The sequence below is a fragment of the Trachurus japonicus genome, chromosome 21 (assembly GCF_045865225.1).
Source record: "Trachurus japonicus isolate A0001 chromosome 21, Traja_1.0".
In the NCBI taxonomy this organism is placed as follows: Eukaryota; Metazoa; Chordata; class Actinopteri; order Carangiformes; family Carangidae; genus Trachurus; species Trachurus japonicus.
In genome coordinates this window covers 17,072,686-17,096,634 of record NC_140927.1, presented here as the reverse complement: position 1 = coordinate 17,096,634, position 23,949 = coordinate 17,072,686, and the positions used below count along the sequence as shown (strand labels likewise).

The 23,949-nt window shown below is 41.0% G+C and overlaps 4 protein-coding genes across 4 annotated transcripts; 1 reads left to right on the top strand and 3 right to left on the bottom strand.

The window, feature by feature from the left end:
- Positions 1-287: 287 nt before the first annotated feature.
- On the bottom strand, positions 288-5,745 carry ppig (peptidylprolyl isomerase G (cyclophilin G)). Its single transcript, XM_085765546.1, has 13 exons — positions 5,609-5,745; positions 5,059-5,142; positions 4,642-4,716; positions 4,442-4,549; positions 4,282-4,326; positions 4,109-4,196; positions 3,961-3,990; positions 3,713-3,852; positions 3,443-3,620; positions 3,159-3,347; positions 2,963-3,053; positions 2,696-2,835; positions 288-2,379 (listed from the first exon to the last, which is right to left on the bottom strand). The coding sequence occupies exons 2-13, from the start codon at positions 5,117-5,119 to the stop codon at positions 1,404-1,406; spliced, it is 2,121 nt and encodes a 706-aa protein (XP_085621672.1). The 5' UTR covers positions 5,120-5,142; positions 5,609-5,745; the 3' UTR covers positions 288-1,403.
- Positions 5,746-6,371: 626 nt separating this feature from the next.
- On the top strand, positions 6,372-13,710 carry fastkd1 (FAST kinase domains 1). The gene is made up of 15 exons (XM_085765544.1): positions 6,372-6,714; positions 6,850-7,354; positions 7,441-7,509; positions 8,409-8,534; positions 8,616-9,014; positions 9,117-9,227; positions 11,099-11,230; positions 11,331-11,817; positions 11,899-12,013; positions 12,099-12,227; positions 12,361-12,492; positions 12,575-12,688; positions 12,916-13,060; positions 13,163-13,277; positions 13,384-13,710. Exons 2-15 carry the CDS (start codon positions 7,020-7,022, stop codon positions 13,477-13,479), a joined length of 2,505 nt encoding a protein of 834 aa, XP_085621670.1. The 5' UTR covers positions 6,372-6,714; positions 6,850-7,019; the 3' UTR covers positions 13,480-13,710.
- An 809-nt stretch (positions 13,711-14,519) lies between these two features.
- klhl41a (kelch-like family member 41a) lies at positions 14,520-17,390 on the bottom strand. Its single transcript, XM_085765547.1, has 6 exons — positions 16,223-17,390; positions 15,986-16,143; positions 15,774-15,881; positions 15,490-15,675; positions 14,869-15,015; positions 14,520-14,752 (listed from the first exon to the last, which is right to left on the bottom strand). The coding sequence occupies exons 1-6, from the start codon at positions 17,306-17,308 to the stop codon at positions 14,641-14,643; spliced, it is 1,797 nt and encodes a 598-aa protein (XP_085621673.1). The 5' UTR covers positions 17,309-17,390; the 3' UTR covers positions 14,520-14,640.
- A 592-nt stretch (positions 17,391-17,982) lies between these two features.
- Positions 17,983-21,514, bottom strand: bbs5 (Bardet-Biedl syndrome 5). Its single transcript, XM_085765555.1, has 12 exons — positions 21,364-21,514; positions 21,103-21,185; positions 20,946-21,011; positions 20,465-20,514; positions 20,049-20,176; positions 19,812-19,947; positions 19,503-19,598; positions 19,140-19,202; positions 18,895-19,029; positions 18,639-18,722; positions 18,396-18,419; positions 17,983-18,317 (listed from the first exon to the last, which is right to left on the bottom strand). Exons 1-12 carry the CDS (start codon positions 21,423-21,425, stop codon positions 18,216-18,218), a joined length of 1,029 nt encoding a protein of 342 aa, XP_085621681.1. The 5' UTR covers positions 21,426-21,514; the 3' UTR covers positions 17,983-18,215.
- Between the last annotated feature and the right edge of the window lie 2,435 nt (positions 21,515-23,949).

The window sequence follows — 23,949 nt, the reverse complement described above, 5'->3', positions numbered from 1 at the left end:
TTCTGAAGGTTGAAGTCAACAGTTTATTACCAACACTGCAAAAAAAACTTCTGTGATGTTCAGAGAGACCTCCCTCAAGGTTGAAATTCACAAAACTAACCAATCACACAACAATGTTTTCTGTGGATGCTTCACATCAGCTGCACCAACCAGAGAAGAGACTTGTCTGGGCTGAAAACGTGGACCCTGGTTAACAGTGTTAAGTTACTATGAAAATATAAATCACTGTTTGTCACGATAATATTGGATGCTAATAATGTTTAGGCCTGTTATGTATAAAACTGTGATTTTGTTTGTGTTCTGATTATAACAGCATTTACAGAATATTAAAACAACCGATTAAAATCCAAACTGAGCGTTTTAATTGAATCAATACTGTAGATGAGTTCCTCTTAAAACCAACTTCCACAAAACAGTTTATACAAATTGGTTTTATGTTGTACTTACAGCATGACAGTGACATTTCTTCTTTCAAAAACAATCCAGAGTTATCTCAAAAGAAAACAGGATTACAGTAAGGTTGTGGATGTACAAAAAAAAAAACCTCACAATGTTCATTTTCCATCTAGGATATGCATGCATTCAAGAAATTGAGTGTCATCTTCCAGATTTGTAGTTTTTGTAAAAAATAACTTGGCAGGTAAACATCAGACTTTGCCAGTTAGAAGCAGTCTTTATCCCCACAAACCAACTGTATTAAATAATATGAAAACAAATTTCAGTAGAAAACCTCCCGAGGGGAAAAGACTTTTAAAAAGGAGCGGATCTGTTGCAGTAAAATCTGAAATTATTTTTTCTTCATATTTTTTTTTTAAACAAATTGTCAGAAATTTGAGCTGTTAAGCCAAAATATAATTTACCAAAGAAACAACAAAAGAAACTGTTTTAAACTGACTTCCTGTGTTCATGTACAATTAAAAGAAAACCCGGTCCTTTTATCGTAACTGCAGGGCAGTGGACACTGTCTGTGAATTTCTTTTTCAGATACAAACCCTTTTCTCTAATCTGTCTATGCAGCTACAGCTCCGATCAAGTGTTACAGTGTTAATGGGGAACAAATCCACATTCAGAGCCCAAATACAGTCCCCACTTCAGGAGGGGATCATGTGACGCTGCAGTTTGAAACTGTGGATTTGATTTCAATGTTTACAGTTTTTTTTTGTATCCTGCTAAGCTTAATCCTCTCTGCTCTCGATATCTCTTCCCCTCTTATCTCTCGTTTATAGTTTTACTGCTTTTTCTCTTTCATGTTTCTTATCAGGGTTATCACAGTTTCTGCAATGAATGAGAAACATGAATATCTCTCACTCTAGATAGGAAGCTGTTGCTGCATATTACATGAGTAATGGGTATAAAAGTGGGACAGAAATCCCAACCCATTTCTTTAGGACATCATCACAGGCTCAGTCGCTGTCAGAGCTGGAGCTAGAGCTCGATTTATTTCTCTTGCTATCGTTTTTGTCTTTGCCCTTTGTACTGTCTGGTCTTGGTCTGGCTGGACTTCTTCTGTCTTTGGATCTAGAGGTACTATTAGCTCTTCTTTTGGAATCGGGGCTCCTCTGACTCTTTCTTTTCTCATTTCTGTCACTATCAGAACTGCTACTACGTCTTCTCCTTTGGCTGTCTTTTCTATGAGATGATCGATCTTTGCTGTGGTCTCTTTTGTTACTCTTGCTTCTGGAGCGCCTGCTTCTGTGCGAGTCCCTGGTCTTACTTCTGTCTGGACTTCTTGTTCGACGTTCCTTATCCCTAGATGATCCCCGCCTCCTACTCTCCCTGTCGCTGTTGCACCGTCTCTCCTGGCTCTTGCTGCGCTCCCTGCCCCTTTCCTTGTCTTTTTCTCGTTTTTCTTCTTTGTCTTTTGATGCTGCAGTTGCTCCTCTGTCCCTGTTTCTGCTACTTGATCTGCGTCCATCTTTTGTAGTTGATCTTTCTTTACTTTTTGACTTTGTCCTAGTCCTCTCACCATTTCCCTTTGTGTCCTCGTTATGCTTTTTCTCAGACTCTTGACGTTTATTTCTATCTTTACTATGATCGGATTCTGATTCCTTGTCTTTCTTAGGAACACTACGGTCTTTGCTTCTTGACCGGCCTCTCCTGTCGTCACTTTTGTGCTTATGACCTTTATCTCTGCTTTTGGATCTCCTACTTTTTTCCCTGCTTTTACTGGGACTTTTAGATTTATCTTGTTTCTTTGCCTTGTGTTTGCTGTGCTTCTCATCCTTCTCTGCAGCATCGTCATCTCTGCTCTTGGATCTGTGTGACCGAGCTTTCTTGTCTTTTTTATCCTCAGCAGTTTTTTCGTGCTTCGTGCTTGAGGACCGCCTCTCTCTTCTCGGAGCTTTAGCCGCCTCGTCTTTGCCCTCATTCATGTCACCTCTTTAAAAAATACAGAAAAATGTTTTTAAGTAAACATTACTTCAGACAGAATAAGTCAACATCAGGCAACATGATACATTCAATAATGTGGGTAATAAAAGGTTCAATAAAAAAACTGTTAAAAAAAAAAGAAAGAAATAAAAAAGTATTGAATTTGCTCATTAATCAGAATATTTTCACTATCTCCAATCAAGGAGATAAATGATCCATGATTACAGACAAACATCATTACTTATAACTTCCTTTTCCAAAAAAGGAGGACCACGTACAGTGTATTTTCATAATCCTTCTATAAATTAAAGTTGGAGCATCTTACCTGTCGCCCTTAATCCAGCGCTCTCCAGTGACTGCCCTCATCCTCTGTCGCTGCAGCTCCTGACGCCAGTGTGGAGGAGTTTCACTGCGTCGAAAACGATCCCTGGACCTTGAACGAGAGCGTGATGGAGTGCGGTATCTCTGGATGGGAGAGAGGACAAATCATTCACTTACTCGAAATACATTTGAAAGCATCTTTTCAGAGACTGATATATTCCAGTCTCGTATATGCTGGGACAAACTTTTACTTTCACATTATTGCACTTACCCTCGGCCCTCTGCCTTTTATTTTTCTGCCTGATCGTGTCATCACCAGTCTTCTATGATATGCTGACTGAGAGTTATATGTTGTGCCAGTGCTGGGAGGGGGAAAAGAAGTGACGAAAATTAATGGATGGTGACAATTATGTGCAGTATAACACAGAGGACAGATAATATAATGCACACTTTTCAAGCAGACTAACCTCTCTCTTGGCCTTTCCTCTTTAGGTCTCTTATCTTTTTCAGCCTCCTCCTTTGCCTTCTGGACAGCCTGGGGACTTCTCCTCATGAGGAATCTGTTCTCTGGGATGGCCGGTATTTCTTCAGGTCGTACAGTAGACGTGACCACCTCCTCTTGTTCTTTCTCTTCAGCACCACTTTCGGCTTCTGAACTGTTAAACCATAAAGCATCAAGTTCACAGTCAAGCTACCATGTTGGTGTTTCAGTGAAAATCTTAAGTAAAAACAATGAATAAAAAAAAGGTACCTTTTCTTTTCCTTCTTCTTCTGTTTCTTTTTCAGCTTTTTCGCCTTCTTTTTGCGCTTCTTGGATTCTTTCTCAGATTCTTCAGAATCAGAGGAGGAATCTGAGGAGCTGTCAGAGTCACTCGAGCTACTGCTGGAACTGGGGGAGGCTCGCTCTCTCTTTTTTGCTTCTTTCTTTGCTGTGAGATAAAGAGTTACATGCAATGCTTTACAAGATGCATAAAATGAAACTAATTGTGAAAACAATCGAATGCTTTGCACACAAACCAACCTTTAGATTTGGGGATCAACTCGCCACAGTTCAAAACCTTCACATCAGCGTATGGTCTGCTGTTAGGATCCGTTTTCTGGTTCTCCATGGTTTGAACAACCTCTTGGCCAGAGATCACGTGACCAAAAACCACATGGACACTGAGAAAAAAAAGAAAGTGCTGTGGGGTTTAAGGGACGCCAATATATTGTGTAGATTGTGCACTGTGCAATCAAATAGATTTTCAGATGAAACCAAGCAGCAATTACCCATCCAGATGTGGTGATGGTTTTGTTGTTCTGAAGTGTCCCGGCAAGCCATTCAAGAAAAAAAGCACATCATTATTTAGAGACTTTGCCGGTGATAAAAATAACTAAGTATATACCACATTGTTATAAATGTAGACTTAATGCTTACATGAAAAACTGGGATCCATTTGTATCTTTACCCCTATTGGCCATAGACAGCAGGTACTCCTTGTTGTGTTTCATTGCAAAGCTTTCATCTGGGGAAAAGGACAAGAATGTACCGTCAGCTTGAAGCCAATACTAGTTTGGATAACAACTGACAGCTCTGACAGAGGTCTGTACCTTCAAAAAAGCCTCCATAGATGGATTCACCTCCTCTCCCATTGCCTAAGATATCAAAGAACAAAGAGGTGAAGCAGGAAAAGAGGTTGGGACATGCTTGCAATCACATTCATTTTAAGTTATATGCACCATTCATAACCTTCAACTTTCTTTTACTCACCTTCACTGAAGTCTCCCCCTTGAATCATGAAGTCTTTTACAACTCGATGGAACAGACATCCTTTGTAGTGTAGGGGCTTCATAGTTCCTTTACCAACTCCTTTCTCGCCTGGATGAAACAACAGTAATTATGATTTAAGTTTGAAAATAACAAAAAAAAAGACTGCTACCAAATTATTGAAGTGGAAATGCATCAAATACCTGTACAGAGGCATCTGAAGTTTTCACATGTTTTGGGACAAACGTCGGAGAACAACTCCACTATAACTCTTCCAACTGCGAAGAAACACCAAGTTTAATTCATTTTTTTTTTACTTCAAATTGTGGTGAATTGTCAGTGTATCAAGGACAGTACATTCAATGATCAGGTTTCGTTTAAACAAATTAGAGGGATGCTGATCCACCATTCTGGAGCAGAGTCTATTGTATTACACAAACAAATGTATGCAGCACCAATTCATACCAATGATGATACACCAAATATCATAAACTCTTACAACCCTCATGAAGATGGGGATTGCAATGCAAACCTACAGTGCATATCTATCAAATTAGTCTACCTATTTAACCTCTAGCTCATTGATGCATCATAGCAGAAAGATGAGGTTTGATTCTTACCGAGCACATTACTGATCCCGATGTCAAGGAAGCACCGAGGGCGCTGAACCTTGATCCCCATGACCACCTCCACTGATCCCACACCTGTAGACGAGAAACAACACATCCCCCCATGTTACGGGCGAAACCAGCTTTCTTACAAACCTGCTGAAATCCATTTGTTGCACATAGAAGTGATCAAGATGTAGAGTTTTCAATCAATTTAGCAAGTGTACCAGAAACGTTACAGACACAGCTGGATTATAAACACCACTGCGCGAGCAAGCGTTAGTTAATTTGTGAATTAATCTAATCTAATTAACGAAACGCTTAAATAAAGTCTTTAATGTGCCCCAGTGTGCACAGCGTGCGGTCTCTGTAATAAACCTTTACAGTTTCACGCAGCAGTATCGATCTCCTCATCGTCAGGCCTGCTGTTAGCATTAGCAGGCTCGGCTAACCCCCGGTCACATAGCATAATAGAGCAGCGCTGCCAAACAACGAGAAGCGTTTCAGTTCATTAACTACACACACACGTCGCTACAATGTCCACAGTGTGACCCAACATCACCTGGAAAGACGAGGATGTTATTCCACAGCAGCGGGCGGCTCGTAACAAACGACGAAGACGAAGTTTCATTCAGTGTTGAGCTTCAGTGTTTCCAAAGATGGCGCGGCGAGGACGTCAACGTATGTCGAGGCTCGTGCGCCAGTCAACGCAGCGGTGCACGCAGCAGCAGGTACAAGGGCAGTTTACCACCCTGAGATTTGTCTGTAAGAACACGACGTTTTCTCAGCATGAGGTTTCATGTCATTAAAAAAAACGAGGAAAGCATAATGGATGCGCCACAATGTTTACAGTAGCTACTACAACATCCTTGAATATGAAAGTATAGTGATAGGTCAATAGTCAACACGGGGAGGACCCCTATGGTTTTTATGTGCAAATGTGATTTTTTTCCTTCTAGTTATTATAGGTGATTGAGTACTTAGTTTGACCTGGCTCATATTTATTCATACAGTATATCAAATGTATTGTTTTTCACAAAGGGGGGACAAACCTCATGTAGCTTTAAAAAAAAAAAAAAAAATCCCACCGTCTCTCATATATCTCATATATTCTTTTCTTTATTTCTTTTTTATATAACTTTAGTATTTGTTGGTGAAATAAACAAATCTATAATTACAAAATTGATGCAGCAAGATGACAGAAGGTAGTTTATGTTCAGTAAACACTTCAAAGAACACCAGACCAACTCCTAGCCTTCATCTCCCGGGGTGAATGAATTTTTGCCTGAAGGACAAAACCCAGGGTTTCAAAGTACCAGTTCTCCTTATGTCACTTGCTACGGAAGTGAAACATTACAGCGCACATGCTAGGCAATTTTGACTTTGAATGGGAGATTTTAGTGGCAGTCTTCTCTTTTTCTAAGATATACAGTGTTTAAACTCTATAATCTGCCGAAATCTAGCTAGGACCCGGGCTTCCAAGGGCAGTGCGGTCATTTCAGTCATTTCAAGTGACTGTTTCTTCATCCACGTGAAAACCGCGTCAGAAAATTGAACTGAGCTCCTGGTTGTCCGCTGTCTGATGGAGCACCACAGGAAGGACGCAGGAGGTTTCTGAGGTTTCTGACTGTTTCTCTGCAACTTTCTGGAGAGATGAAAGTGTCTGAGGTGAGCATCTCACGCTGAGCTGCGTTCACTGACATGTCAGGTGTTTGCTTTTCCAATGCATTAAAACAACAAGACTTAAAGTCATGCAGTTAGGATGCAAGTTGAGTTGATGTGTGTTTTTGTGTGTTTTCTTAGGTGACAGAGGTTCCTACAGGAGCTCCAAACACCTTCCACCTCTGGACTGTCATTTGGTGGCTGTGATAGGCTACTAGTTGGCTGAACCTGCTTGATATTTAGACATTGAGGTGGACAGTGGACAATGAAGACCTCAGGGCACACTTCATCCTGAGCACTGGTCTGTGATTATGTTTCGGCTCCGGGGTGTGAACTCCAGCCTTCGTAGGCTCCTTCATGGAGGGACAGCGGTCCGAGACCAGGTTCTGGAGCAGCTGCGGATTTGCCCGACTGAGGACCATGTGTTTGATGTGGTGGGCAAGAACAAGGCCAAGCTCACAGTGAACCACGTCAGCTCTGCCGTGGGGATGCTGTGGCAGTTTCAGAGAGAAAAGCCTCAGCTGCTCAGGACCGTGCAGCTCATCAAGGGTCACCCACAGTTCTTGACCCTCCGGGTTTTGGCTGAGAACAAAATAGCTCTCATGGATGATTTTATGTTGGTGGACATGCTTTACAGTTTCCTCAGGTACATTAAAACACAGGCATCATCAACTCAAAGAATACGTTCAATTATAGACTTGTAACAACAATTTACTGAATCATTGTCCTCAGGCTGAACGTGGATCCACATGACTCTCTTGTTCAACAGCTGGTCTCAGAAGCCTGGAGAAGAATAGATGGGTATGGCATTAAATTGTTTTTTGTTATTTCATATTTGTTTTTAAACAAATGCGATTTAATTAAAGCAGAAGTAAGTGATATATTTGTGTTAATATTAGTCTTAAATAGTTATATCTTCCGTCAGCAATCACTTACATAGAGTGTTTGGACCGAAACACGGGTCTGTCAGTCACTCTGCTCTGCTCTGAGCCGAGGAGAAAACATTTCTCGTATCCTACAGTTTTTATCCAATGAGGAGAGAGAACGGCATGCAGGGCTGTGTGTGCAGCCAAGGGACGCCGTGAATGTGGTGACGTAGGGACGAGGACTGTTATGGTGCGTTCAAGGAAACTCGTAACTCGTGTTTTTCCGACCTGTGAAGTCATACCAGTTCGATCTGATGCGACTTCACGGGTCGGAAGTTACGAGTGGCCGTTATAGTGCACTTTCACAGGTAAAATAGGTCGGAAAAACACGAGTGGGTTGCCTGAAATGCTACAAAGTCGTAAGTTGTGACTTGAAGCTGTAATTTACGGTTTCAAAAGCCTACCTGGAACGCAGCATTAGCGAAAACGACCGGATCGCTTACTTCTGCTTTAATAAGTCAGTACTTAGTAGTTAATCTTTTTTCAGTGAATGGAGTAGGTTTTTTTTTTTTTTGGACTAAAAGAGATTGTGAATAGTGAAATTACAAAATGAGCTAAAAGCTATAAAAGCTCAAAAGCCAAGTCGGTGCTAAACCCCAAAATATTAAATTCACAGTGATACAAAACAGAGACAAGCAGCTAATCCTCACACCATAGAGGCTGAAACCATCATGGATTTCATCATTCAGTATCAAACGTGTCACTTACCTTTGCATTAATAGATTTATTGATTGTTAATCTAATTGCTTCACAATTGTTTCTATTTTCTTGTAGATTTTCAATGGCATCCTTGTCCAAGTTTTCTATTTGTCTAAGTGATCAGCACCTTCAACACAGTCCTCTAATGGGACGCATCACCAGTATTGTGGATCAGAGACTGTCGTCTATTGATGATGCCAGGTTGGTCATAATACAGATTTGATCACATTTAAGCATAGCATCTTTATATTGTGCATTTATGCAGTGGTGTTGTTTTCTCAGGGTCCTAACTACACTGATGATTAGCATTTCGTCCCTGGTGTCTCCTCGGCTGCGGGACGTCATCATTAGCAGGGTGGATCAGCTCCTGGACAACATGGATCCCTCACACTACAACAATCCCCGGAGAGTGGTGCAGTTCCTGCGCAACATCAAGTACAGCCACCGGCCTCTGCTGGAGAAGTGCAACCGGATCATCTTGTGTAATATTCCCAGGATGGACGCGGAAAATATCAGCATTATCATGGGGCTGTATCAGTCCCTGCAGTTCAACAACTGTGACTTCAGGCTGGCTGTGAAACAAAGACTGATCGAGCTGATTGATTCAAGCACCGATCCTTTCTCCTTCTGCAAACTGTTTGTTGCTCTGGCTCCCATGGCCAGTCCGGAGATCAGAGAAGGGTCTGTGTCTTTATTAGTGGAGGAAAAACATTAATATAAATCTAGCTCTGTACATCTGTCCTTGAGTCTGACTGGTCTGCTTTGTTGTGTCTTTTCTCCCAGGTTGGAGAACACTGCCTTCCTGCTGGCGGATGAGCTCAATGCACACCAGGCTCTGGCTGTAGCCGAAGCACTGGAGGAAATTCATAGCAGGAACCTTAGCTTACTGAACAAGTGGGTTTATATCTCATATATCAATTTATTGCAGATATATTAACATTGCCAGTATGTCAGCTGAGTAGTTACAAGAAATTGCATTACCAGAAAAACAAAACAAACATTTTTGAGGTAGAGGTTGAAAGCTTCTTTTCGGCAGATCGAGCTGTCCTGTTTTTATGTATTGGGAGATCTTCATGTTTCTATTGGCGGTTTTCCACTAGCACGGCACGGCATGGCGCGGCTCTACTCTTTTTTTTTTGCTTTTCCACTAGCCCCTAGTACCTGGTACCTGGTACTTTTTTGGTAACGCCTCAGCCCTGGTTCCAAGCGAGCCGAAGCGATACCTAGAACGTCTCTGGCGATACTAGAACATGCCGTCAGTCACGTTCCTTCCGACACAAGAATCAAACCCGCTAATTCTAAAAACTGATCTGTGCTGAGACTGTTGTTACTCTTCCATGTGAGTTAAATGACTGCTGTGTGGAAAACCACGCTGTGGTCTGTAATCGGGGTGCAGACGAGTGAGTTTGGAGAGAGGATTGAAAAAAGAGAGCGAGACAACGCGGCCGTAGCCGCCGTGATGAGACGACCCTGCCCCCGCTGAGGAGGTACCATGAAGAACTCGGCTGTAATGGAAAAGCACCAAATAGGCGGGTGCATATATGAAAAAAAAACACCTAACCCTAAAAAAATTCTAACAAAAGGTTTCTCAGCTGTTTTTTATAGTATTAGATGTCCTTAATAACATACTAAAAGTTTACCAAAATTTGACCACTAAAAAGGTGTTATTTTCAAGATGGCGTCCAAGATGGATAGGAAGCCTGAGGAGACACCACAGGTGAATAGGGTAAAATTTTTAACTAACAGATATCACTATGAAACTTCCCAAGTTTATCACTTACATTAAGACAAATATTTTTTGTATTACAAGTTTTGTCAAATTGTGTGTTTAAATATGTAAATTAGGCAATATCTCTTTAAATATGCACTAATTTGCATATCTGAAATCTGAACAATGGATAAAAGCCACTTTCAAAATTCTTGTTTTATTTTGTTGACACACTAGAGTCAGAAGTTTTTACAGAGGGGATTTTGGATATCTCTCTTTATCACTCTGTAAATGAGAAAATACTAGCAGCCCTAAAAATTCAAGTTGGTCGTGTTTTTAGGAGTAAAATGTTGTATAAGAGCCCGAAATCTCCACTTCAGCAGCACTTACAGACACCAAACCTTCCAGTTTGATCCCTTTCTATATTCTGAAGGTTTTTACAGAGGGGATTGTTGATATATCATTCATAGCCTGATTTATACAACATTTTACTCCTAAAAACACGACCAACTTGAATTGAATATTGTATGAGTAGTATGAGTAGTTTTTTTTCCCTGTATCCATTTTAAGATTCACTACTCAGCATACAATTTGACAAAACTTGTAATACAAAAAATATTTGTCTTAATGTAAGTGATAAACTTGGGAAGTTTCATGGTGATATCTGTTAGTTAAAAATTTGACCCTATTCACCTGTGGTGTCTCCTCAGGCTTCCTATCCATCTTGGACGCCATCTTGAAAATAACACCTTTCTAGTGGTCAAATTTTGGTAAACTTTTAGTATGTTATTAAGGACATCTAATACTATAAAAAACAACTGAGAAACCTTTTGTTAGAATTTTTTTAGGGTCAAGTCATATTTGCACCTGACTAAAACTGAGCCGTGCCGTGCCCTGACTGTGTAGTGGAAAAGTGCCATAAGTTTCTGGGCACTTTCCACATGTGTCATCTTAAAGGCTGAGATTGGAAGTTCATTCCTGACATTGAAAATGCTCCATGTCAAAATCCCTTGTTAAATATTTAGTGAAATGTAATCATTACTAAACTATTTTCCAGAATCGGATCAGTGATCCAGAGGAACCTTCATGCGTATAAACCAGTGGAGGTGGCTCGAATCACCCAGGCCCTTTATCTGCTGCAGTACCAGAACCCTGAACTCTTCACCAAACTAAGAGGCATTTTGGTCAAGTAAGTGTTTATTTGAGCCTTTCACGCATATTGATTGAATAAGATATTGACTGACTGATTACACATTACACATTCTATCTATCTATCTATTACTTTGCAGCTTTTTGCAGCGCAGCGTCTTCCCCTACGAGGTGACCATGCTGACCCGTGTTCTGTCCATGCTGCCCTGCCCGCGGCTCGAGGAGGCGGTGACGTCTCGGGTCGAGTCCGTGGTGACGCAGTGCAACCTCAACGACCTCAACACCATTTCCTTCGCCATCGCCAAGTGGATACGGAACGACCCGTCCTACCGCCACAACACTCCCAGTAAGTACGTACGCCTGCTGCAGACTCTGAACCGCTGCGGCCTCGAAAGGCTGCGAACGGCCGACCGCCTGGATTTGGTGCTGGAGGAACTCAAGTACATCTCAGGGGAGTGGTACGAAGAAATGCTGCTGGAGGAGACGTTGGCGATGCTGCAGAGGATGATGGACCAGATAAACTGGACCAGTGTAACAGAGTTGTCCCTCTTCTTAACCCGGATGAATCACCTCTGCCCTCCTCTGATGGACCGCATCGCCAGCGTGGCCATTAAAGACATTGACAAGGTGCTTCAAGAGACAACACAACATGTTCAGCCTGGAATAACTAAATATATTAACCAATTATTTTCCTGTATCCATTTTAAGATTCACTACTCAGCCACATATGCCACCCTGCTACCATTTTCTGTCCTGAATTATGATCCTGCACAAGCAGACGAGTTGTATGATGCTTGTATTCAGCGCTTCACTCCTCACATCAGTAAGTGAAGAGTCAGTTTCTAGACTTTTTTTTCCTCTTATTTTAAGATCACATTAATGCATAACATCTCTCCATGTATGTGCAGGCTCCTTCGACCCACATCTGCTAGTTCTCCTGGCGTACTCCCTGGCCGTGGCTGACTGTTTTCCGGAGGAACTGGTCAGAGAAATCTTCAGTATCGACTTTCTAGGAAAGCTAGATTCTCAGCTGGAAAGTGAGTCTCCATTTGGTGTAGAGTTGGATTAAAAATACACGTCCCCCCTTGTTTCTGTGGCAAAATATTCACCTAGGGATGGAAACACTTAACTGAATTATATTTATGTAACTGTTCACATTACTACTTCCAGCTCTACCTGACGCCCTCAACATGCGGACCAGGCTGCGCCTCATGGAGCTCAATCGTGCCGTATGTCTCGAATGTCCTGAGTTCCAGGTGCCCTGGTTTCATGAGCGCTACTGCCAGCAGCTGCAAAGGAAAGGTAATGAGGTGCACAAATATCCAAGGGTCTATAAGTGTTAGAATGAAATCAATTCATACAATTGACTGTCATTTCTCTTCAGGGAACACCATTGCAAGTTCTGTACAGCAGCAGATACACAAAATGCTGGGTGAAGTTCTAGGTGGCATTAACTGTGTCCGAGTAGCAGTTGTCACTCCGTATTTTTACACCATAGGTGAGTAGTGGTGAATAATTTCACTAATATTTTATCAAACCTTTTCTATTCCATTCTGACAGCATGTTCATGCTCATACAGTGGTTTGTTTTTATCCATAATTTATTCACATCTGTTTCAGTTTGCTAACATACAGATTCATGACATTTCTGTTTAATGAAATTATGGTGTAGTGGGGCATGATGCAAACGATAGAGGTGTGTTATGACCACGTTTTGTCCTTTCAGACTTTGAATGCACTCTGGACGCACACCTACAGCCGCTGCCTTACAGCTCCTCGAGCACACTGCAAATCTCAGACAGGGGGACGGTTCACTGGGGGACGAGCTCACTGGAAGACATCAAGGATGAGCTGCCACCCGGAGCTCAGCGGTAGCCACACAAATACACAAACACAACCTGAATTTTGAAAATGAATAACCAGACCACTAAGAAATTAAGTATAATGATGTTTTGTTTCTACATATGTCTCAGAGTTGCTGTGGACTTCCTGGATTCAAAGTGCTTCTGTAAAAACTCTCATCACATAAAAGGTGAAACCCTGATGAGAAAAAGACACCTTGAAATTCTGGGATATCGCATTGTTCAGGTAGGAAGACCCAGTATTGTGTCTTGTGTCTTAATAAATGTCAGTGTAATTTTATGTAAAAATGCTGACAGTGAAATAATACGTGTGTTTTTGCTGTTAACAACAGATCCCTCATTTTGAATGGAACTCTATGGAGCTTTCAACACACGATGCCTGGAAGGAATATCTGAAGAAGAAGATATTTAGAGAGCTTTCTTCTTGAAGACATTATTTATTGAATGGTATAGGAAATGTTACATTTGGCACTGAGCTTCCAGCCTAGTTTGAAAGACTCTTTCAACAGAGCGACTGATTGCAAAGATTCAAGTGCTCCTTATATTTTCGTCATAGAGCCTAAAATTGACATGAATCTACCTCGTTCATGTTAAGTGAGATTGTATATCATGTGCTTTTGTATTAAATATTTTTTATTTGAATAAAAGCTAAAGTGTTGCATTATGTTTTGTACACATCTAACAATAATGACTTTACTGTCAGTGTCAGTGTGATGTGTTACAACTGAAGGTATGGTGTGGTGTGGTGGTTTGTAAATGATAAAGTTGAGACGTCCATCAACAGGAGTTGAGGTGTATGTTAGTGGATCAGAACATGAGCTGGTAGGCCTGTTCTCTTAGTACGGTGATAGAAATTCACATATGTACTTGTTCAAATGTTTTCACTGATTGAAGAGCTTTTCCGCATGAACGTTGGAATGAATAGTGATTGAAGATGTTGAAGTTCGTCAGGCATATGCCCAGAGCTTCAGGTCCTTACTATTGTACTTGAATATCTTATGGGCAGTGGCGATGAGTTACAAACTCGACATTGTAGCTGCATGGTAGAGAAACATTTGTAGACTGACAAAAGAAAATCTAAATGTGTAACCTAAAACCTGTTGGCTTCAATAAGATTTACGTGTCATGAATAGGATCTGAAGAAGCAACAATTTCTGGTCCAAATTCAAATTGTTGTCAAGATACATTTTATTAAAACAAAAACTCAATACAGGCAAAGGAGACGTGTCTCATGACAAAATGATAAACAATCAGCTACTTTATAGAAGCTCGTAGATCAGTGTTTTTCAACCTTGGGGTCGGGACCCCACATGGGGTCACCTGGAATTAAAATGGGGTCGCCTGAAATGTCTAGTAATTGATAAAAAAAAAAGTAATTATTATTCACACAATCTTACTGTATTCTATACTTTCACTTTCTCGAATATAAGTCGAGTTCAAATAAAATGCAGCATATAAAAATATCTGAGCGGGCGCATCTTGATCAACGGGTCGGCTAGAAATTTGTGATGTCAAAATGGGGTCCTGAGCCAAAAAAGGTTGGGAACCACTGTTGTAGATACAACTCTTTGAGAACACATGAACTGTCCTCACAGTCTGGGCATTTTGGCTGTGTTCAGACGCATGGACACACACGAGGCTCCAGCTGCGTAACGCATCTCCTTGATCATACCACTCCACTGCTTCTTGTCATCTTCATACCTGGTAAGAGAATTAAAATGTTACTGCGTTAGACAGTTGAAAAAGTGCAAGGAGAGTGAAATCTGGAACTGAAATCCCATAATTATACTGTAAAATGCAACAAATGTAACACATACTGCCAAATGTCAATGATTTCACTGGGCGCACACTCCTTGTTCTCATTCTCCACTATGGCGAAGCCTCCCACAACGTACAGCAGCCCTCCACTGCTCACCAGGTTAACTGAACTCCTCTCCTGGGGAAACTCTGTGAAGGGTGACCACCTGCAACAAGATATATTCAGCTTGATGATTATGATATCTGCATTAGTTGGTCCTTAAATTGTTCATTGACTTCTCTCTCAATATGGATTTAATATGGGAACTCACTGCCATCACCATATTGCTGTTTGTAAATAAGTTAATGAAAGACAAATTAAAAAAAAGAAAAGAAAAAGGTTTTTGATGAAGCACAAATTGAAACTTTCATCTCTTTAAGACTCTACAAATCCTGAAGAAATCTATAAGTGTGAACTGCTTCGTCATAACCTGTGATGAGTGGTCATAAGCTCAAACTTTAGCAACCTCAGAGTTAAACAACTGCCAAATTTAATGGATATTTGACAAAAAAAACTGATACGAGATATATACAAAAAATATCACAGTAAACACATTTGATGGAAAGTATGTCTTAGTAAAAACAACAAGAATATACTTTGTAAATTGGTGTATAGTTAACATAGAAATAAAGGTACATACTTGTTGGTTCCGAAGTCATAGGCCTCACATGTACCGATGAGGCCTTCTTCATTGACTCCTCCAGCCACAATAATCTTCCCTTTGTGGATAACTGCTCCAAACATGGACCTGGGTGTCTTCATGGCGGCTACCTCCTTCCACTCTGACCTCTTGTGGTTGTATGCAAACATCTTGTTGGTTGTTTTACTTTACAATCAAGACAAAAATGAGTCAGAGGTAGGGTTGACAAACTATGACAATCATATTTCGAGTTCATATTAAATGTTCCATCGTCGCAGTCTTACTTTTCATCTGTTTTGCCTCCGATAGAGTACACCAGCCCGTTCTCAGAGACCACACAGTGGCCATGGATTTTCAAGGGCAACTTTTTTGTCTCACTCCACTTCATTTTCCTACAGGGGCAGATAAAGCAAACAGAGAATGTGTTCAACCACATGAACGCTTTCAATATGAACCGAGGGAATTAATATCCAGATGGTCGATGTGTCAAACTCACTCAGTGTCATAGCACATAACAGTGTCATGTGACTCATCAGACTGCAAATCTTTTCCTGCTACAACAAAGATGAGATTTTCACATTCCCCCATAGCGAACAGACACCTGGGGGAGGGCATCGGTGGCAGAGCGATCCATTCAGAAGCAAGAGTGTCCAACTGAGGGGCACAGTAAAATAGGTTCAAAAACAAAGAGAGGAAATTCATTTTCTGGATATTCAACAGAGCTTTCTCCTACCTGGTAGAAGTAACATTGCAGTGGGTGTTCTTTGTCCTCGTCATCAACAAAGAGTCCTCCCAACACGTACAGGTTGTTCTTCTTTGATGTCAGACTGACATGGTTCCTGGGGATCTGCTCAGACATCCCAGCGAGGAAGCACTCATTTTCCGGGCCGTCATAGGCCACAGCAGCAGTGTCGTTGATCATCAGCAGCATGTCTCTGGCGTACATGCCATATCTGCGGGTGTCATTCAGGTAGCCAGGTAACTTGCCCTCTTCTCCTTCCTCATCACCTTGTCCCTTTTTGCTTTCTGGCAGCTTCCCTGCAAAGGCCTCCTTGATGACTTTGAGCTTCTTGAGGAGCTCAGGGTCGGCCTTGATCAGGTCGTCTTTCTCTACCTTTTCCTTGAAGTACTTCTCTGGGAGCAAACGGAAGCGGATACAGTCAAAGGCCTCCCCTAAAGATTTTACACGCTTATCTTTGTCTTTCCTGATCCACTTCATGAGCACCTCGAACACCAGCTCCTCTTTTTCTACATTCAATCCATCTGCTCCGATAACTGCGAATAGTTCTGGTGGAGCGAGCTCTAAAAAGTCCTCATCTTTGGATATGGTCTCAAACCGATCCGCAACGTAATCGCGAGCTGCCATTGCCAGTCTGGCACAGTTCAGCATCAGTCCCAGCCTGTAGATGGCAAGACAGTTTTTCCTGGACAGCTTCTTCTGCAGGTAATTCACACACACTGTGAACACTGAGGGGATCTGGAAGCGATTGGCAACAGCCAAAATATCTTGGACATTATTGTCGTTGATGTCAATTTCTGCCGAGTACATGTAATTCACAATCAACTCCATAAGGTTTGGGTCCAGGTTCTCCAGAGTAACCTCTGTTTGGTCCATTTCCTTGCCATCCTCTGCGAAGTAAAGCTCCCGGAAATAAGGACTACATGCTGCCAGGATGAGCCGATGGCAGGGGATGCTTTTGTCCCCAACCTTTAGGATACAGTCAATCAACTTATTCTCATTCAGAAGCTCCTTGAGTCCATCCTGCAGCAAAGTGCTCTGAAAAAGACGGAGATCTTCCCTCATGCCTTGGGGATCCATTCTTTCTTTGAGGACAGGAAGTGAATGAAGGTGAGGCAGTTCTTGACTGACCGTCCGAGCTGGTGAACACACAGAGAACTATAGGGAGTCAGGTCTGAAGCCACTTCAATATAACTGTGCCCCTCTAAATATAGCCAACCATCCCATCCATGAAGAATTCAGGTTGGCCAAGTCGGTGAGCTCACACAGCTGTCACAGAGTAGAAACAACTGTGATGGCCTTGTCACCCCAGTGATTAGTACCGACATTGTTTTACGGCCAAACAAAAATAACCTCTGATCTTTTCATTTCATTTACTCCCATTTATGCAACATTGTGACAATAAATTCACACAAAAAGTACAGCGAAGGATGTAATAAAAAAAACACAGCTCTCTTAACACACACAAAGGTAGCAGCACCAGTTGCTTTACTGTGTGTATATTCTAGTAACTTCTACATGTGGAGTGAGTCACTATTCATTGATAGTAATGACTATTTCCTGTGTGATTCAGCATTAGTGTGTGAGTACAACTAAAGGGGTGTTACCTAACAAGCAGACAGGGTCACTGAACAGCTGCTACCACAGGAGGTGACAGTTTGTCCTCTTTTAACATCTTTAACATAGTTTAGCACCTTGTACTATTTTTTACTGGGATCATTTGGTTCTGTATATATGAGAAGTACTCTCCAATATCTATTCAAATACATTTATTTGACTTATAACAGTACAAACTGCATTTAATTTCACAATCTATTTGCTAAAAGAAAATATGCTTTTTACAACGTACCGCACAATCAATCTGTAACAATGTTCTCTTCTTATAAAAAAGTATGTTTGCATCAGCTATACAACTTTTAACCTGAGCTATAAATACATATATTATTTCTTGAATAGTTACACCATGTAAATGTACATTTCATTTATCTCAGCCCATGACTTCCCACAGTCCATTAAGCGTGAAGCCATCCTTCAGCTTCTCAACGGCGAGGCCCAGTTCCTCAGAGAACACCGGCTCCCGGTCTTGTTGCTTTGGAATGACAATAAACAAGTTTCACAAACTGTACAAAATACTTGAGAATTAAACTCATTAGTTGTGAGAATTTACCTTGTTGCCATCAGCAAAGTAGGCCTGAAAGAAAGCAAACACAAACAAGTCATTGAAACATTTTATGAGCCGTTATAGGTTATTGTCAGAAGAGCACCACTCCGACAAACATAAGCACTAGGCAACAAAAATTCATGTTTGTTCATTGTGCTGACGGGCATTAGCAAACAGCTATTCTGAGAGTCTGAAAACTAAGCCACTGACACCCAGAGGAGTGTGACAGTGGCCAGTGGAAACACTCACGGTGAAGGCATCTGTCTGCTCATCAGGCTCAATTTCCACATCATCAGGAGGCTGCTCCACTGTGAGCTCTTCCAGCGGCTGGGGCTACAATCATTGTTGGGACAAACAACGCTATGACAACAGGATCAACTGGACTAGTGATAGTGCAGCTATAGAGAAGTATTCATAAATATTAATAGTAACCCAGGTGGAAGAAATCAGCTGTTACTATTTTTGATGTCTATTTGTTCACTGTTGAAGTGTCTCATATTCCCACCTTTTCTTCCATTTCATAGTCCACTCCAAAGATAGGGTTGGCAGAGTAGACCTTATGCAGAGAGTTGATTTCCTTCAGTGCATCTTGAAGCTTATCCACAGGGTCAATCTTAAATCCCAGCACATAGCCACCACTCTAAAACCAAAAAGACAGGGGATATGTCTAGATTTCCAGAAAACAAATCAGATAAGGAACTGCTGTTACTAGAATAAATATTCATCAGCCCATCAAACAAAACATGTTACCTGACGTGAACTCTCTATCACCAAAGCCAAGCCAAACTTTGAGTCTCTTATTCTGATTGACCACTTTTGGGGGAAAAGGGGATTGAAAAAACAAAAGAGACCAAATCATTAGAAGAAAAGTCATGTGTGAGGATTCAGTGGTATTGGTGACTGAAGTCAATCACCCTCAATTTTAATTACTTCACATGTTGATATATACAAATTTTGGACTCAAACTGCAAATAACTGAATGCTGTAAATTACAACCCGTCAAAACAGCAAATATGTTTGTAACACTGCAATTTGCTCATTTAGTTAAGTCAAGCAGCCAGAGGATAGCATCTTTATCATCATTATTATTGTTATGTAGTGTATTACACTTACAATCTGGAGGTAAGGAATGCTGACATTGAAACTCTCGTTCATATTGGCATGCCACACAATCCGAACATTTGTGATAAAGAAAGTCCCCAGATTACCCTGAAAGAAAGAAAACAAACATGGAGTCAATACAATTTACTCATGCTGCAGCTGTTCTGACTCCATGCACTGGATGTGGTCTTCTCAAGAACAATTTAATGAATTTAATGGAGGAGTAATTTGATATTTTGCATTTAAATATCTCACTGCACTGCATTCATGTGTACATTAGGAAATGACACAACAGACACATTTCATGGAGAACATCAATACCTGATCACTGGATAAATTCCACACTCCATTAATTTTATCATAAACTTGCTCCCGGGGTAAAAGCCTCAGCTGCTTATTTTGAATGAGAGCAGCTCGCAGTTTCAGGTCCCTGTACATTTTAGACGTCTCATATGCCCTGCAACAAAACAAAACATATGTAAAATATTTACTATTATGAAGTCATATTGTCAATGGAACACAAACAAAGAATAGAAGATTTCCTCTGCATTGTTTTACCTGTGTACAGCAATGACAGAAGTAAAGAGTCGTGGACTTCCCGGAACCACATTTGTGAAAATGAACTCAAATCTTGTGTTGTTGGACTTTGTCAGTATGTAAAGTGCTTCAGTTTGGCCTCTCAATTTCTGGAAAAAAAATATGAAAGACTTTAATTATTACTCATTATATATATTAATTACCACAGTGAACCAGCAGAGCCTTTGTTTGCTGTTTTCTTGCATAGTCTACAAAATCTTTCCACTTAAAAAAAAAAAAAGACAAAATACAAACCTTTTTAATATAAGAGGTGCAGTATCATTATGGAAAACATTGAACAACAACAACAACAACAACAACAACAACAACACTCGTAATAGTCTTTCTGACTACTAGTCAGAAACATAGAAGAAAAAACAATGTAATAATGTACTTACTGAATTAGCTGTCCTTGTTGTGATGTTAATAATTGAGTTGTAACCCACAGCTAAAACAAATAAGCAGATTTAAGTCACTGTATTTTTATTATTATTATTATTTTTGTACATAGTTTCACACATCACCTCTTGCAATCATCATGACACTGTATTTTGTTGCTGTGCACTGGCTACTGTGAGCACTTAAAATAAAAGGCACTCTGAATAGATTGTTATTCTGTAACATAACAACTTATGAATATGAACCTTCAAACGTATTAATTGACAGTGATGAATGAATGGTAATGGGGACTGGGGAGACTACTACAATAAAGCTGTGATGAGCTACAGTTGACCAAATTGGTTTATTAATATAAAAGGATGCACACGAAAGCAATTAAACCTACAATGCTGACCTTTGAATAATTTCATACAAACACTTTCCGGGGAGAAATAATCAGCTTGTGGCAATAAATGGATTTAACCATGCAGGAGTACTCACACAGATTGACTCTTGGCAGGGCCAGAGAGTGCCAAATGATCCTCAGGTTTGTTACTAACAGCCGTCCTACAAACAAAAAATGATGATCATCAATTATCAACAGTCTTACAATCCAGCCACACACACTTTGCCCAGATAGTGTGAACTAACAACTTACCTCTGTCTCCGTTGTTTCCTTTCGTGTCTTCTATGGAGTCCAGACAATCTATGAGCACCTCTCCTGGACGAGTTTTCATCTGCCTGTCACATTAAGAGGACGAAAGTGATTTACCATATTGCAAATCTAACATCCAAAGATGCCCTTTTTTCAAGGTTAAACACAAACCACAGCCAAGTATTAACGTTAGCAACAGGCTAACAGGAGCTAACCAGTTTCTACGATGGTGAAATCATCCCAAACTAATTCAGCGTTACTTACTGTGCGGTGATGTCGAATCTAACATCTCTGTCTTCCCACAGAGCATCTAAAACAGACGCCATGATCGCAGGTTACCACTTTCTTTTGTTAGTTTTGCAGCGTTAATCTCCTGCTGCTGGTTTAGCTTCCAGCTAAATATCTACTATCTCTGCTGCTGCTGCTGCTGCTGCTGCTGGCTAATCTGAAGAAGCCAGCGTCACAATCACCGTGGCAACCAGCGGCGGGTCTTCATCTGCGTCGTCTTTCAGGCAGACTGCGCCCGGTGGAGAGCGCTGCTGCCGTCCACTGGCACAATAAGGAACTGCTTCTTTTTCTTTCTTTTCCCGCTGCTCCTGCTGACAACAGCACAGGAGTAGGCCTCATCATGGATGTATTGTATTAGGTAGGCCTACACACACGGATGAATAGCCTACAAAGGGTAAGTGTAAACAATGATACACAAACAATCATAAACACGCCAGGGGCTTTAAGGGTGATAACAAAAAAAAAACCTTTTAAATGAATATTTTGTAAAGCTTACAACTTGATCATATGTTTTAACAGCTTTTTTATTTTCACAAACATATTGAGGAGATATATTGTTTAACATATGCAGACAGTTCCAGAAAATTTGGCTTCTTGCCTGAAAATCTAGATTTGTGTCATGGATGTATTATAGTATCTTTTTGATTTGTGTAGGCTATGTTAAAGCAGAAGTAAGCGATCCGGTCGTTTTGGCAAGCCGATGGAGTTAGCTCGTCCCTACGTCACTACGTCACTACATGCACGCGCATCCCTTTGCTGCACACACAGAGAGGACCGCCCATAGACTGTAAAAAGAATGGACGTAGCACCCGTGACGTCACCCATCGGTTTGGGGGAGTCTGTTTTGTGCCGCTACTACGGGGGTTTGAACTGCGTCATGTTGGATTTTACTTGCCATATTTGGAGAGCTGCGGCGGTTAGCCGTCCGAGAACCCGCCCACTGGCCTCGAAGCAGCGGTCTCCGGACCTGTCACTCAACGTTTCCGCGCCCTAATTGGCCAGAATTTTAAACCTAATAATAGTAAAACGGTAGAGTTTTAAAAAAAATTCACCCCCCTCAGAGTATGTGCGGCGGTTAAGACCAAAAAAATAAAATGTACCAGGCTGTAAATATGTTTTTTTAAGCTGTAAAATCGGCTATTTTAACATGGGGCTCAATTGGAGTTGCTCCCTTCTGGAGCCAGCCCCCAGCGACAGCCGAGGGGATTGCAGTTTTTTGAACGCGGACGTGAGCTTCATTTCTCAGACCGGCAACTGCCCCCTTGGGACCGCCCCTTTATGCCGTTCTCTCTCCTCATTGGATAAAGGTTGTAGGATACAAGGAAAGTTTTCTCCTCGGCTTACAGCAGAGCAGAGTGACTGACAGACCCGTGTTTCGGACCAAACGCTCCATATTGCTGTCGGAAGATAACTATTTAAGATTTATATTAACACAAACATTCCGCTTGCTTCTGCTTTAAGTTTGGATAAAACAGGTAACTGCTACTTTAACACGATCCACCGACTAAACTGGCATCACCTGGTAAGTGACCTATGTATGGGGTTAAATTTGTCTCAATAGGCTACCTGTAAATGCACAGAGGCTGATCTGCAAATATTCCTTGCGTGTTTGAATTGAATTGAATTTATTGAGGGATAGCCCCTTGACATGTAGCATCTCATTTTCGAGGGGATTTTGCACATGCGATTTCCTCATTGACGCAATTTTGAGACATTCTTTTTGAAATCCACTCAGATCCACAAACAGCTCATGATTCACACACACTCTACACATTTCCACCCAGTAGATGGCAGTGTTGAAGCTATGGTTTTGTACTTTGCACTGTGCGTTCAAACCAAAAGCATATAGGCTACTACAGTGTTATGTTTGGGGTAATCGGATGGCAGAGGGCAGGGTATTGCAGGGTAAAGGGTAGAGGGTGGTTAGAAGGGGCGAGGGGATTTTAGGGGAGGGGCTTGTTATTCTTCTCTTCCTCCATTCTCAGTTTTTCTCTTCCTCTCCTCCCTTTCTTTTTTCTCTTGTTCTTTTCTTTCTCTGTTCTCTCTCCTCTTTCTTTTCTCTCTTGTTCTTCTGGACAGTTCTCTAATTTTCCATGAAAGCCCCGCCTCTGGCCATATTGCTCAAAGAAGTTTTTCTTTCTGGTGTTTGCTTTGAGAAACATCTGTCTATCAGGCACTAATGTGCTATAAAACAAAATTTGAAACATGCTGTCTTTCTTCTTCCTGTGAATGTGAAGAGGAATACCCTGAAGCAAACTATTAAATCCAAAGGGGCTCCTAATTAGTGTGTTATTAAAGGCAGGCGTGCCAAAAATACCGTTAAGATGTTACGCATGGACGGAGTAAGGAGTGGTGTAGGTTATATAGCACAATTCACATACAAAGGCAATACTCAGTATACTTCACATGATAAAGAAAATTAAGTTGTATTACAGTATTTGTCACACATAAAAAACAACAAATATTTTCTCCATAATTTCTTTTTTGTTACTTTGATTAACAAACACGCAAAAACAGTCAATCACCATTATTTTACATTTTATTATTACAAAACATACAAAA

Excerpts from the sequence above, each read along its gene's own strand:
- bbs5 (XM_085765555.1), bottom strand. The coding sequence starts at position 21,425 with ATGGCGTCTGTTTTAGATGCTCTGTGGGAAGACAGAGATGTTAGATTC. Across the intron at positions 21,186-21,363 it reads AGATTCGACATCACCGCACA|GCAGATGAAAACTCGTCCAG; the intron begins GTAAGTAACGCT and ends TTAATGTGACAG. Across the intron at positions 18,420-18,638 it reads AGCAGACAGATGCCTTCACC|GCCTACTTTGCTGATGGCAA; the intron begins GTGAGTGTTTCC and ends GCTTTCTTTCAG.
- klhl41a (XM_085765547.1), bottom strand. The coding sequence starts at position 17,308 with ATGGATCCCCAAGGCATGAGGGAAGATCTCCGTCTTTTTCAGAGCACT. Across the intron at positions 16,144-16,222 it reads TGCAATGTTACTTCTACCAG|TTGGACACTCTTGCTTCTGA; the intron begins GTAGGAGAAAGC and ends TGTGCCCCTCAG. Across the intron at positions 15,882-15,985 it reads GTTATGTGCTATGACACTGA|GAAAATGAAGTGGAGTGAGA; the intron begins GTGAGTTTGACA and ends CTGCCCCTGTAG.
- ppig (XM_085765546.1), bottom strand. The coding sequence starts at position 5,119 with ATGGGGATCAAGGTTCAGCGCCCTCGGTGCTTCCTTGACATCGGGATC. Across the intron at positions 4,197-4,281 it reads CTATGGAGGCTTTTTTGAAG|ATGAAAGCTTTGCAATGAAA; the intron begins GTACAGACCTCT and ends CCTTTTCCCCAG. Across the intron at positions 3,991-4,108 it reads AATGGATCCCAGTTTTTCAT|AACAACAAAACCATCACCAC; the intron begins GTAAGCATTAAG and ends GGGACACTTCAG.
- fastkd1 (XM_085765544.1), top strand. The coding sequence starts at position 7,020 with ATGTTTCGGCTCCGGGGTGTGAACTCCAGCCTTCGTAGGCTCCTTCAT. Across the intron at positions 11,231-11,330 it reads CTAAGAGGCATTTTGGTCAA|CTTTTTGCAGCGCAGCGTCT; the intron begins GTAAGTGTTTAT and ends ATTACTTTGCAG. Across the intron at positions 13,278-13,383 it reads TGGGATATCGCATTGTTCAG|ATCCCTCATTTTGAATGGAA; the intron begins GTAGGAAGACCC and ends TGTTAACAACAG.